The sequence below is a fragment of the Amblyraja radiata genome, chromosome 32 (assembly GCF_010909765.2).
Source record: "Amblyraja radiata isolate CabotCenter1 chromosome 32, sAmbRad1.1.pri, whole genome shotgun sequence".
Classification (NCBI taxonomy): Eukaryota; Metazoa; Chordata; class Chondrichthyes; order Rajiformes; family Rajidae; genus Amblyraja; species Amblyraja radiata.
The window spans coordinates 16,708,245-16,721,366 of NC_045987.1; the positions used below are offsets into that span (position 1 = coordinate 16,708,245).

Genomic DNA, 13,122 nt, shown 5'->3' on the forward strand with positions numbered 1-13,122 from the left:
AGAGTGCAGAAAATCCTCAAGGGCGAAGATGAACATCCGGAAGTGGTAGTGCATGTCGGCACAAACGATGTCGGAAAGAAGGGGATGAATATTCTGCAGCGTGACTTTAGAGAGCTCGGAAAAATGCTGAAAAGCAGGACCTCCAGGGTTGTTATCTCCGGTTTGCTTCCAGTTCCTCGTGCTGGCGAGAGCAGGAACAGGGAGATACGGGACCTGAACGTGTGGCTGAGGAACTGGTGCACGGGGCAGGGATTTAGATTCTTAGATCACTGGGATCTGTTTTGGGGTAAGGGGGAACTGTACAAAAGGGACGGATTGCATCTTAACAGGTGTGGGACCAGCATTCTGGCAGGCAGGTTTGCCACTGCTACACGGGTGGTTTTAAACTGAATAAGGGGGGTGGGGTGTCGAATGGGATAGTGGAGGATGGAGTTAAAGGGAAAGGGTTTCTTAAATGTGTGAGCGTAGAGACAGAGGGGTGTAAAATGAGGGTAGAAGCAATAGGTAGCAAGGTGAAAAGTAAAAGTGGCAGGCCGACAAAACCAGGGCAAAAATCAAAAAGGGCCACTTTTCAACATAATTGTATAAGGGGTAAGAGTGTTGTAAAAACAAGCCTGAAGGCTTTGTGTCTCAATGCAAGGAGCATTCATAATAAGGTGGATGAGTTGAATGTGCAGATAGCTATTAATGACTATGATATAGTTGGGATCACGGAGACATGGCTCCAGGGTGATCAAGGCTGGGAGCTGAACATCCAGGGATATTCAATATTCAGGAGGGATAGAGAGAAAGGAAAAGGAGGTGGGGTAGCGTTGCTGATTAGAGAGGAGATTAACGCAATGGAAAGGAAGGACATTAGTTTGGAGGATGTGGAATCGGTATGGGTAGAGCTGCGAAACACTAAGGGGCAGAAAACGCTGGTGGGTGTTGTGTACAGGCCACCTAACAGTAGTAGTGAAGTTGGAGATGGTATCAAACAGGAAATTAGAAATGCGTGCGACAAAGGCAAAACCGTTATAATGGGTGACTTCAATCTACATATAGATTGGGTGAATCAAATTGGCAGGGGTGCTGAGGAAGAGGATTTCTTGGAATGTATGCGGGATAGTTATCTAAATCAACATGTAGAGGAACCAACGAGAGAGCAGGCTATTTTAGACTGGGTATTGAGTAATGAGGAAGGGTTAGTTAGCAGTCTTGTTGTACGTGCCCCCTTAAGCAAGAGTGACCATAATATGGTTGAGTTCTTCATTAGGATGGAGAGTGACATTGTTAATTCAGAAACAATGGTTCTGAACTTAAAGAAAGGTAACTTTGAGGGTATGAGACGTGAATTGGCCAAGATTGACTGGCAATTAATTCTAAAAGGGTTGACGGTGGATATGCAATGGAAGACATTTAAAGACTGCATGGATGAACTACAAAAATTGTTCATCCCAGTTTGGCAAAAGAATAAATCAGGGAAGGTAGTACATCCGTGGATAACAAGGGAAATCAGGGATAGTATCAAAGCGAAGGATGATGCGTACAAATTAGCCAGAAAAAGCTGCTGGTCTCTGGGAGAAATTCAGAGACCAGCAGAGGAGGACAAAGGGCTTAATTAGGAAAGGAAAAATAGATTATGAAAGAAAACTGGCAGGGAACATAAAAACTGACTGCAAAAGTTTTTATAGATATGTGAAAAGAAAGAGATTAGTTAAAACAAATGTAGGTCCGTTGCAGTCAGAAACAGGTGAGTTGATCATGGGGAACAAGGATATGGCGGACCAATTGAATAACTATTTTGGTTCCGTCTTCACTAAGGAAGACATAAATAATCTGCCGGAAATAGCAGGGGACCGCGGGTCAAAGGAGTTGGAGGAATTGAGTGAAATCCAGGTTAGCCGGGAAGTGGTGTTGGGTAAATTGAATGGATTAAAGGCCGATAAATCCCCAGGGCCAGATAGGCTGCATCCCAGAGTACTTAAGGAAGTAGCTCCAGAAATAGTGGATGCATTAGTAATAATCTTTCAAAACTCTTTAGATTCTGGAGTAGTTCCTGAGGATTGGCGGGTAGCAAACGTAACCCCACTTTTTAAGAAGGGAGGGAGAGAGAAAACGGGGAATTACAGACCAGTTAGTCTAACATCGGGGAAACTGCTAGAGTCAGTTATTAAAGATGGGATAGCAGCACATTTGGAAAGTGGTGAAATCATTGGACAAAGTCAGCATGGATTTACAAAAGGTAAATCATGTCTGACGAATCTTATAGAATTTTTCGAGGATGTAACTAGTAGCGTGGATAGGGGAGAACCAGTAGATGTGGTGTATCTGGACTTCCAGAAAGCTTTCGACAAGGTCCCACATAAGAGATTAGTATACAAACTTAAAGCACACGGCATTGGGGGTTCAGTATTGATGTGGATAGAGAACTGGCTGGCAAACAGGAAGCAAAGAGTAGGAGTAAACGGGTCCTTTTCACAATGGCAGGCAGTGACTAGTGGGGTACCGCAAGGCTCAGTGCTGGGACCCCAGCTATTTACAATATATATTAATGATCTGGATGAGGGAATTGAAGGCAATATCTCCAAGTTTGCGGATGACACTAAGCTGGGGGGCAGTGTTAGCTGTGAGGAGGATGCTAGGAGACTGAAAGGTGACTTGGATAGGCTGGGTGAGTGGGCAAATGTTTGGCAGATGCAGTATAATGTGGATAAATGTGAGGTTATCCATTTTGGTGGCAAAAACAGGAAAGCAGACTATTATCTAAATGGTGGCCGACTAGGAAAAGGGGAGATGCAGCGAGACCTGGGTGTCATGGTACACCAGTCATTGAAAGTAGGCATGCAGGTGCAGCAGGCAGTGAAGAAAGCGAATGGTATGTTAGCTTTCATAGCAAAAGGATTTGAGTATAGGAGCAGGGAGGTTCTACTGCAGTTGTACAGGGTCTTGGTGAGACCACACCTGGAGTATTGCGTACAGTTTTGGTCTCCAAATCTGAGGAAGAACATTATTGCCATAGAGGGAGTGCAGAGAAGGTTAACCAGACTGATTCCTGTGATGTCAGGACTGTCTTATGAAGAAAGACTGGATAGACTTGGTTTATACTCTCTAGAATTTAGGAGATTGAGAGGGGATCTTATAGAAACTTATAAAATTCTTAAGGGGTTGGACAGGCTAGATGCAGGAAGATTGCTCCCGATGTTGGGGAAGTCCAGGACAAGGGGTCACAGCTTAAGGATAAGGGGGAAACCCTTTAAAACCGAGATGAGAAGAACTTTATTCACACAGAGAGTGGTGAATCTCTGGAACTCTCTGCCACAGAGGGTAGTCGAGGCCAGTTCATTGGCTATATTTAAGAGGGAGTTAGATGTGGCTCTTGTGGCTAAGGGGATCAGAGGGTATGGAGAGAAGGCAGGTACGGGATACTGAGTTGGATGATCAGCCATGATCATATTGAATGGCGGTGCAGGCTCGAAGGGCCGAATGGCCTACTCCTGCACCTAATTTCTATGTTTCTATGTTTCTAACAAGGGCAAATGGGATAAGTGTGAATAAGCAAAGGGTCAGCATGGACATGGTGGGCTGAAGGACCCATTTCATCGTTGTACAATCCTATAACACCGATTTATACTAATCCTACACTTTCTCCAGCAGAAACGTTTCTGTGATGTCTTGTAATGTACGATATGTAATATATGTAATATGTATATAATGTAAATGCCAGTGCCTGTGATGTCTGTAAAGTGAAGAGGGAGATGCGATGTCTTTGTAATGTAATATATGTAACATATATACTGTGTAATCTAAATACATTGTGTAATCTAAAATGGAAACTCGTGCCTGAGCCTGGTGACTGAGGTCAAGTGACCTTCAATTATAAAAAGCAGTGCTTGCAGAATAAACAGGCTCTTGACTCTTACTCGGTGGTGGATGTGTCTTCTTTGTGCTAGTCACAACAAAGCCTTACCTCATCCGAAACCTTTACAGTTTCCTTCCTATAGAGTGGTGACCAGAAATGCATGCAATTCTCCGTGTAGTCTAACTAATGTTTTGTAAAATTGCAACATAACATTCCAAATTCCATATTCTGTTCTCGCCACTTTCCGGGAGCCATGCATCTAGACTCCCAGATCTCTGTGTTCTACAACACTCACTAGGGCTTTACCATTTACTGTGTAAACCCTGCCCAGATTTGTCATACTAAAGTGCAACACCTCACACTTGGAGTTAAATTCCATTCGTCTATTCCTTGGTCACCTTCCCAAATGATCTAAATTCTGCTGTAAACTTTGATATTCTTATGTCTACCTATACAGTCAATTTTGGTATCATGTACGAATTTATTAACAAATCACAAATTGTTAACAATTTACCAACAAAGTTACTAACTTCTGAGAGAGAACAGGTGACGAGAAACTTGGTGGGGAAATGGGATTGTTGGGATTGCTCTGAGTCAGCTCTGGGCCAAATGATCTCCTCCTATGCCACTAGAAAATCTGAGTATGAAAATATGCATGCATATTTTGCAAACTAGGCCTTCATGCTTGAGGTGTTAATGGACAATAGGTGCAGGAGTCGGCCATTCGGCCCTTGGAGCCAGCACCGCCATTCAATGTGATCATGGCTGATCATCCACAATCAGTATCCCGTTCCTGCCTTCTCCCCATATCCCCTGACTCTGCTATCTTTAAGAGCCTTATCAAGCTCTCTCTTGAAAGTATCCAGAGAACTTAAGCTGAACGCTATCACTGGAGTGTCTGAGAATTCTTGTCTTCTGCTGCATCTTTCAATTGCTCCTGCTGTGGAGTCAAGTGCAACCTGCCTTATGCAGGGTCTCCACATGAAATACCAACTACACCTTTACCTCAACGGATTTAGTCTGACTCATAGACTGCCTCCAAGAATAGGAGGCCTGCAGGTAAGTTTGTGCTTAGTCTGAGATTCTGAAAATTCCAGAATTACTGCGTGCAACCTTGCTGAGAGCCCCGAGGCCTGCAACAGGCATGCCTTGCATTTCGCCACAAGATAATAAGACATAGGAGCAGAATTAGGCCATTCAGCCCATCGAGCCTGCTCCACCATTTGATCATGGATGATCCATTTTTCCATCTCAACTCTATTCTTCTGCTTTCTCCAAATAACCTTTGACACCCTTACTAATCATGAACCTATCAATCTCCACTTAAATAATACCCAATGTCTTGTCCTCCACAGCCCGCCTTGGCAATGAATTCCACAGATTCACCACCCTCTGGGTTAAGCAATTCCTCTCTCTCATATCTCTCTTTATTCTGAGGCTGCACTCTCTGGTCATAAGACTCTCCCACAACTGGAAACATCCTCTCCACATCCACTCTATCTAGGCCTTTCATTATTCAGTAGGTATCATCCTTCTGGAACTCCAGCGAATACAGCCAGTTATTTCCTAAATAAATGCACATCCTGCAACCCATGGAAGCAGTGGTGCAGGCCCAGTGCATATCTCCACTGTTAGCTGTGCCCCACTATTTCTTGTTCCAACATCCTCCTTATTGTCAGTTAATTGCCACGTGGGCAGTACGGCGGGGCCAGTGAGATGTGCGAGCATGCTAGTTTCCCCTCACCTGTCTGTGGAGCCTGTGCTCTGGGCCATCGCTCGGCGATGTCGACCGGCTGTGGTCAGCAGAGGTGGGCTGCGGGGGCTCCCGACTGCCGTACCGATCGCAGGAGTAGTAGCGCTGCTTCTCGGTGGAGGACGGAGGTTTACGCTCCTGTGACCTACCCCGCTCGCGCTCCTTTGACGAATGGTCCCTTGGCTGAGCTGCAGAACTGAGCTCATCCAGTTGGCCTGCAAGCAAACACATCAGGGGTAAGCAGAACACAATCTTCAGTTATTCTGGCCATCACTTTCTTCAATAAACAGGGTTTTCAGGCTTTACTGCTGATTAAGATGCCACCTGCAAAATATACCATACCAAATAAAATGCAGTCACCAAAGTAACCAAAAAGGTTAATGAGGGCAAAGCCGTAGATGTTCTCTGTAGGGCCTTTGATAAGGTTCTGCATGATAGGCTAGCTCTTTAAAACTTTCATCCTTTAAGGCAAATGGAAGCAGAGTCTTTGAATAATCTTAAGGTCTACGTAAACAGATTTTGGATAAACAAGTTAAGCCAAAAGTCAGCCATAATCTTACTCGTCACAAAGTGGGTTTGAGGGGCTTGGGGCAAAAGTATTGTATTTTAATCTTGCTGAGACACAGATTAAGTGAAGATTTAAAAAAAGTAACATAGATGCAGGAAATCTCAAAGATAACACAAGACGAGCAGAATGCATCATAAATTATCGATTTCCTCAAATACACCGTCCATTCATGAAGACTTTTCCTTGCGTCCTGAGGTTAATGAGGAGACTGAGGTGGTGGTAAGGAATGTTCCTATCAATCTGTGACTTCTCTTCAGTAACTCAGCAGGTCAGGCAGCAACTCTGGAGAACATGGATAGGTGATGTTTTGTGTCAAGACCCTTCTTCAAACAAATTTGGTTGGGGCCCTAGCTGTACTTGTCTTTCAGGTAGATAGGTGGAACAATCCTCATTCCAGATTTAACTGGTACCACCACACCCCCAGCTCTTGCAGTGATGCATTCACATTGTATCCTGCATCCATACATCTAAATATTCCATCACTTTTGCTGCCAATTTGTATCCTGCTCTCGCATTCACAAGGTCCATCTCTGACACTTCCTTTTCCTTGTGGATCATTCTGTCTCTAACTCAGGAGAAAGGCCCAGATAGGGCAAATGCGGAGAGGACATTTCCAGTGGTGGGAGAGTCAAGGACCAGAGGGCACCGCCTCGGAATAAAATAATGTAACTTCAGAATGGAGACGAGAAGGAATTTCTTTACTGAGAGGGTGGTTTGTTTTTTTTAGTTTACGGGTACTGCACGGAAACAGGCGCATCGACCCACCGAGTCCGCGCCGACCAGCGATCCCCGCACATCTGTGGTGAATCTGTGGAATTCATTGCCACAGACAGCTGTGGAGGCTAAGACATTGGGCATTTTTAAAGCGGAGATTTTTGGGTTCTTGATTACTAAGAGCATCAAAGGTTACGGGTAGAAGGCAGAAGAAAGGGTTTAAGAGGGAAAAAATAGATCGAATGATGAAACAGACTCGATGGGGCGAATGGCGTTATTCTGCTCCTTTGTCTTATAATCATGAAACAAGCCAGAAACACATTTTACTGGCCCATAGACTCCCACAGCCACCTTCTTAAATATCTTCTCACTCCGTCTGCTTCAAGGCTTCATTCCTTGTGCTTTGTTTCTTCATCACTCACATCCGTTCCCATGACGGGGCCTTCCACTCTGGTGCCCCTGAAACGTCCTCCTTCCTTCAGAAACATGGCTTCCCCTCTGCCATACTGAATGATGCTCTCAATTGCATTTCCCACATGTCTGCTCTCAGTCTATCTCCGTCGGGACAGAACAAAGATAGAGCTCCACTGGTGATCACCTTCCTCCTCATCAGCCTTCAGATTTAGCATGTTATCCCTTATAATTTCTGCAAACCGCTATACGATCTTACCACCAGTCACTCCACCTCTTTCCCTCCCCCCTCCCGGCCTTCTGCATTTCACATGGACCACTCACTTAGTGACTCCTTGATCCCCTCCTGTGTCCCCACTCACTATTCCCCAACCCCTGGCATCTTCCCACGGAGGTGTGACAAATGTCCATTCTCTTCTTCCCTTCTCACTGTTGTGGGACTCATGCAATCATTCCAGGCGAAGCAGTGATCCACTTGCACGTAGTCAGAAGGCATGGAAACAGCATAGAACGGAACTGAAGATGCTGGTATGTGCCAAAAGTAGACACAAAGCGCTGGAGTAACTCAGCGGGTCAGGCAGCATCTCTGGAGAAAAAAGATGGGTGATGTTTCGGGTCGGAACCCTTCTGCAACAGGCCCTTTTGGCCAACTTGCCCATGCCAACCAAGATGCCTCAGCTACACCAGTCCCACCTGCCCATGCTTGGCCCATATCCCTCCAAACTTTTCCTATCTATAGTCCAGTCTGCATATCTTCCAGTCTAGTGTACTCCAGTTGGTATTCCCACTCTCTGCAGTGGAGAAACAAACTCAGACTGGGTGACTGCTTTGCAGAGCACGGTTTAGGCTGCAGTGGTGATTCTGAGCTCTCTGTAGCATGTCACTTCAATTCTTATTTCCATTCCTATTCCGACCTGTCTGGCTGCAGCCTCTTCCAATGCCAGCGAGTGGCCCAACGCGAACCAGAACAGCATCTTATCTTTCATCTCGACGCTTTACAACTTTGCAGCACTGAATTCCCTGACTTCAGGTAAATTGCTCCCTCCATGTTTCCCATTATCATTTTTCTGCCCCTTAAGTGTCCTGTTTATTGATAAATGCCAATACTCATGCACATTATCACCTGATATGTTTTGACGTCTCTCTAAATATTTTTTTTGTCTTTTTCCTAATGTCCAATTCTGTTTTAAACTGCAAAATCTCCATTCCCCTCCGGGAAGTGCTGTTAACCCTACAGGTTGACTTGTTTCTCTTTCCGCAGATGCTGTTTGACCAGCTGAGATCTTCCACCCTTTACATTTTTCGTTTCTTTCCCTTAAATCTGCGTTTCATCAGTGAAATTGAACAAGGTTATTTGAACATTTCTTCAGAAGCCAGCCTACAAAATTGGTGCTGATTTCAGATTCTGAATCTTTGAACTCACTCCATTGCACCTGGTCTAAAGTTATCGTGGCACCATGTACTTTAACACAATTAACATTTAATTAACTGCAGTGATGTCAGCAATAATGACCCACGCACAGTTCTCACAATGGATTCCCCACATGGTTCTAACTCAGATATCTTTGTCACACACAGCACACACCTGATCCACCTCTGCTGCAAATACGGAATTTGTTCCAGTGCTCATCTTGATATTTTTAAACTTTCTTTCAAATTGCAGAAAGTGTCCTTATTAAAATCAACATAGAATCCGTTGACACAAGAGACTGTGCAAGCTGGAACATGGAACAAAAAATTGCTAGTGGAACTCAACAGGTTGTACAGCATCTGTGGATGGAAAGGAATGGTCAATTCTCAGTCAAAACCCTATCCTGATGCAGGTCTTTGACCGAGAATGTTGCCCATTCATTTCCCACCAGGCATCAGGAGTCTCGTGCCCAGAGTAGGTGAATCGAGGACCAGAGGACATAGGTTTAAGGTGAAGGGGAAAAGATTGAATATGAATCTGAGGGGTAGCTTTTTCACACAAATAGTGGTGGCTGTATGGGACAAGCTGCCAGACGAGGTAGTTGAAGCTGGGACTATCCCAACGTTTAAGAAACAGTTAAACAGATACATGGATAGGACGGGTCTTGAAGGATATGGGCAGGTGGGACTAGTGTAGCTGAGACATGTTGGCCGTTGTGGGCAAGTTAGAAACATAGAAAATAGGTGCAGGAGGAGGCCATTCGGCCCTTCGAGCCAGCACCGCCATTCATTGTGAATGTTGGGCTGAAGGGCTTGTTTCCACACTGTATCACTCTATGACTCTATGACACCCCACTCCCCATGGATGCTGCTCGACCCACTGAGTTCCTGCAGAAGATTGATTTATTGCACGAGGACATTGTCATTATATAGACACGTATCAATCCTGTGGCATTATGGAGCATCGCACATTACACAAGGGTCAAAATGCAGAGGGCATGGCAAGTGCTGTGCAGAGGGCACAGTCTGTAAACTGCCCGCTTTTGACATTCAGAAAGGAGAGCCGATTATAATTATCTCTCAAAGCAACGATTCTCTAATATTGATTTGGTTTGGTTTGTGACTTCTGATTTGGCATCAATACTGCTTGTATTAGCCACCTAGCACACCAGCAATGTGGAAAGTCTAACTGTAGACATCTGTCCAATCAGTACAGAAACGACCAACTTCTGTGCAACTTAAAACTAAAGCCCCTGTCCCACTATACAAGGTAATTCAAGAGTTCTCCCGAGTTTTCCCCTGATTCGAACTCAGAGAATGTCTGTAGCGGGTCCGTAGGAGTTCGTGGATGACTCGTAGTGGCTCGTAATGCTAACGGTAGGTATAAAAAGTAACTATTCCTTTCATCACGAGTATTTTTTTACTCGTGGACATTTTTTGCAGGGATGAAAAAACGTCACCGGATGTTCCGAGTACCTACCGTTAGCATTACGAGCCGCTACGAGACATCCACGAACTCCTACGGACCCACTACAGACATTCTCCGAGTTCGAATCAGGGGAAAACTCGGGAGAACTCTTGAATTACCTCGTACAGTGGGACAGGGGCTTAAACTTGTTTTCTCTCTTTTCCCATTTAAAGGGTTTTAGGCCTGAAACATTATCTAGGTCTCTCTTTCCACTGATGCTACTTGACCTGCTGAAGGTTTGCAGGTTTTCAAATTATATTTTAGACATTCAGCACCTGCAGTTTCCATTTTGCTTCTATTACCAGGAATCCTTTCTGTAACAATACTCTTCATGAATTGCAACTAGAAAATAATCAGTCTTGGTTTAATGGGAAAGGCATTTTTGCTATTTGGATTGACGTACATTCTTCAGAGAAAGGACGGAAAGGCCAAAAGATAGTCTTACGCCTGGTCTGGGAATAATAAATATATATATATATATGTGTCATAGTCATACAGTGTGGAAACAACTTGCCCACGCCGACCAACATGTTTCACCAGCCTGTGTTTTGCCTGTATCCCTGTAAACCTATCCTATCCATGTACCAGTCTAAATGTGTAGATGGTTTATGCATGCAACCTATAATGTAGCTGCCTCAATACCACTAACTACGCCCAGTCATCTCAGTATAACTGTGATATCTTCCCCTTGCTCCTCCCTTGGTTCCAGTACGCCTGAAGACTAGATGCAGTCAGTACTGGGACGTGTTTGACATGTGCCTTTATTAAAGACTCAGTAAAGTTACAGTGTGTCAGACTTAACTCCTTTACAAAATGTTTCTGAAACGTTGCAATAGACCTGCCTCAACTACCTCCTCTGGCAGCTCGTTCAATATACTCACCACCCTTTGTGCAAAAAAGAAACCCCTCAGGTTTCTATTAAATCTTACTCCCCTCACCTTAAACCTATGTCCTCTTGTTCTCGATTCCCCTACTCTGGGCAAAAGACTCTGTGCATTTACCTGATCAATTTCTCTCATGATTTTGTACGCCTCTATAAGATCACCTCATCCTCATCATAAAAGTCCTTTGATTACAGAATCAGAATAAAAAATCAAAAAATCATTGCTTATCCAAATATCAGGTATCTCCTCATCCCCAGTCTGACTCTCACTATGTTACCTGTTTCTCCGTCAACTTCTCTGCTGGGAGATCTTTCGAGCGATCGCTGCTTTTTCTCTCTCCTGCGATGGCAGCGATGGTGGTGGTGGTGGTGATGTGGCATTCGCACTGGCACAACCCGCTCCAGGGAGTAATCGGGCAGATGCATCCCACGAGAGCGCTGTGGGGTCAGCGTAGATACGGAGCGCTTCATGGGGCTTGTGTCTGGGATCGGCTGCACAGTGAAGAGAAAGCACCCAAGAGACTCAGAAGCCTGACTATTGTGGACGGGCACTATTATTACAATTGTGACTGCCTACCGCTGCACTATATCATTTCCTGCTTAAAGGACGGCACAATGACTCAGCGGTAGGGTTGCTGTCTAACATCGCCAGAGACCCGAGTTCCACCCTGACTATAGGGGTGCTGTCTGTACAGAGTTTTTGATGTTCCCGCTGTGACCACACGGGTTTCCTCCCACGCTCCAAAGATGTACAGGCTTGTAGGTTATTTGGCTTCTGTAATTGTAAATTGCCTCTTGTGTGTAAGATGGTGCTAGTGTACGGGTTGATCGCTGGTTGGCACGGGCTCAGTGGGTGAAGGGCCTGTTTCCACGCTGTATCTCTCAAGTAAAGTCGCAAGGCACATTATGAAGCATAGTTCTATACACTAATAAGTTAGGATGGAATTTGTGAATTTATGTGGAAAAAACAGCCTTGTGGAAAAAAAACTGTTTTCATGTAACCCCCATGCAGTAATCAGATATCATTGTCAGTTAAGAACTGTTTGTCAGTGGCCATTGAAATTACCAAGCAGTCACTTCTAATGACAACCCGTGCAATGATATTCCATTAGACAATGTGGAACATAGCTTTTAGCATTTTTAGCTTGCTGTAACAAAAGTAAACTTATAGTTATTAAAAACTTTTAGTTTTGAAAATCCTACAGGACAGGGAGAATAACTTTGTAAATACAGGTGTGAAACTCTCTTGCTGCTAACTCCCTTTCCCACATTGACACAATTGTATTTATAATGGCAATTTTCAATAGTTTCAATGGCAAGGTTTCTTTGGAATATAATTATCACATTTGAGCAGAGTGATCTGTATTATTCCATTGAATATAGGCTGGACATTTACACTGGTCAATATATTTGTAAACAACTTGCACTATTCTTGTGATGTATTTCTTTATCTTATTACTGGTCACAAGAATCACACGTTCTGTCCAAGGACCTATTGGTCTTTTTATTTAGTTCACATGTATTGTTGTATTGGAATAAATCAATCCCCTGATTAACTGGCAGAAATAGTCTTTAACTGGGACTCAATCTAACTCTACCCATTGTAAATTGGCTACGATTTCTGCAGATAATGAGAATCTTGTAGTTTTTTTAAAATGTTGTCAATTTATACAACCATGATATTTCCTGACATTTTTAATGGCTTTATCCATCTATTTTCTAAAATTCCGATTGCTAATTTTACTAAACATCTGTCACAAATGCATCTTAGAAACTCCAATCAACCATATTGCTTGTTTAAGTTGGAGACACGAGAGATTACTGTTGCTTGGATCTTGAGAAAGAAACAGGAGGATTTCAACGAATCAGGCAGCATGTGTGGAGAGACGATGTTTCAGTTTGGGACCCTTCTTCAACCTTCAAACTGAAGACGGGTTACAATCCAACATTTTCCATGACCGTTTACCTCCCCAGATGCTGCCTGGCCTGCTGAGTTCCTCCAGTGCTTTGTTTCTTGGTTTAAGTTGGGGTTAGTTATATTATTGGAGTTATTCTGCAGCAGAATATTCAGCAT

General features: G+C 44.0%; 1 protein-coding gene and 1 non-coding gene across 2 annotated transcripts in view; both read right to left on the reverse strand.

Moving 5' to 3' along the window:
* The window catches only part of cacna1b (calcium voltage-gated channel subunit alpha1 B), a 499,280-nt gene that overhangs the window by 3,437 nt on the left and 482,721 nt on the right, over positions 1-13,122 (reverse strand). Inside the window, exons 50-51 of the mRNA XM_033049244.1 lie at positions 11,327-11,540; positions 5,586-5,809 (exon numbers count right to left, since the gene is read on the reverse strand). Coding sequence (XP_032905135.1) covers positions 5,586-5,809; positions 11,327-11,540 — 438 coding nt within the window. The remainder of the gene's footprint in view (positions 1-5,585; positions 5,810-11,326; positions 11,541-13,122) is intronic.
* Positions 11,239-11,305, reverse strand: LOC116991108. The gene has a single exon (XR_004416695.1). It is a non-coding gene; the product is annotated as a small nucleolar RNA U54 (small nucleolar RNA).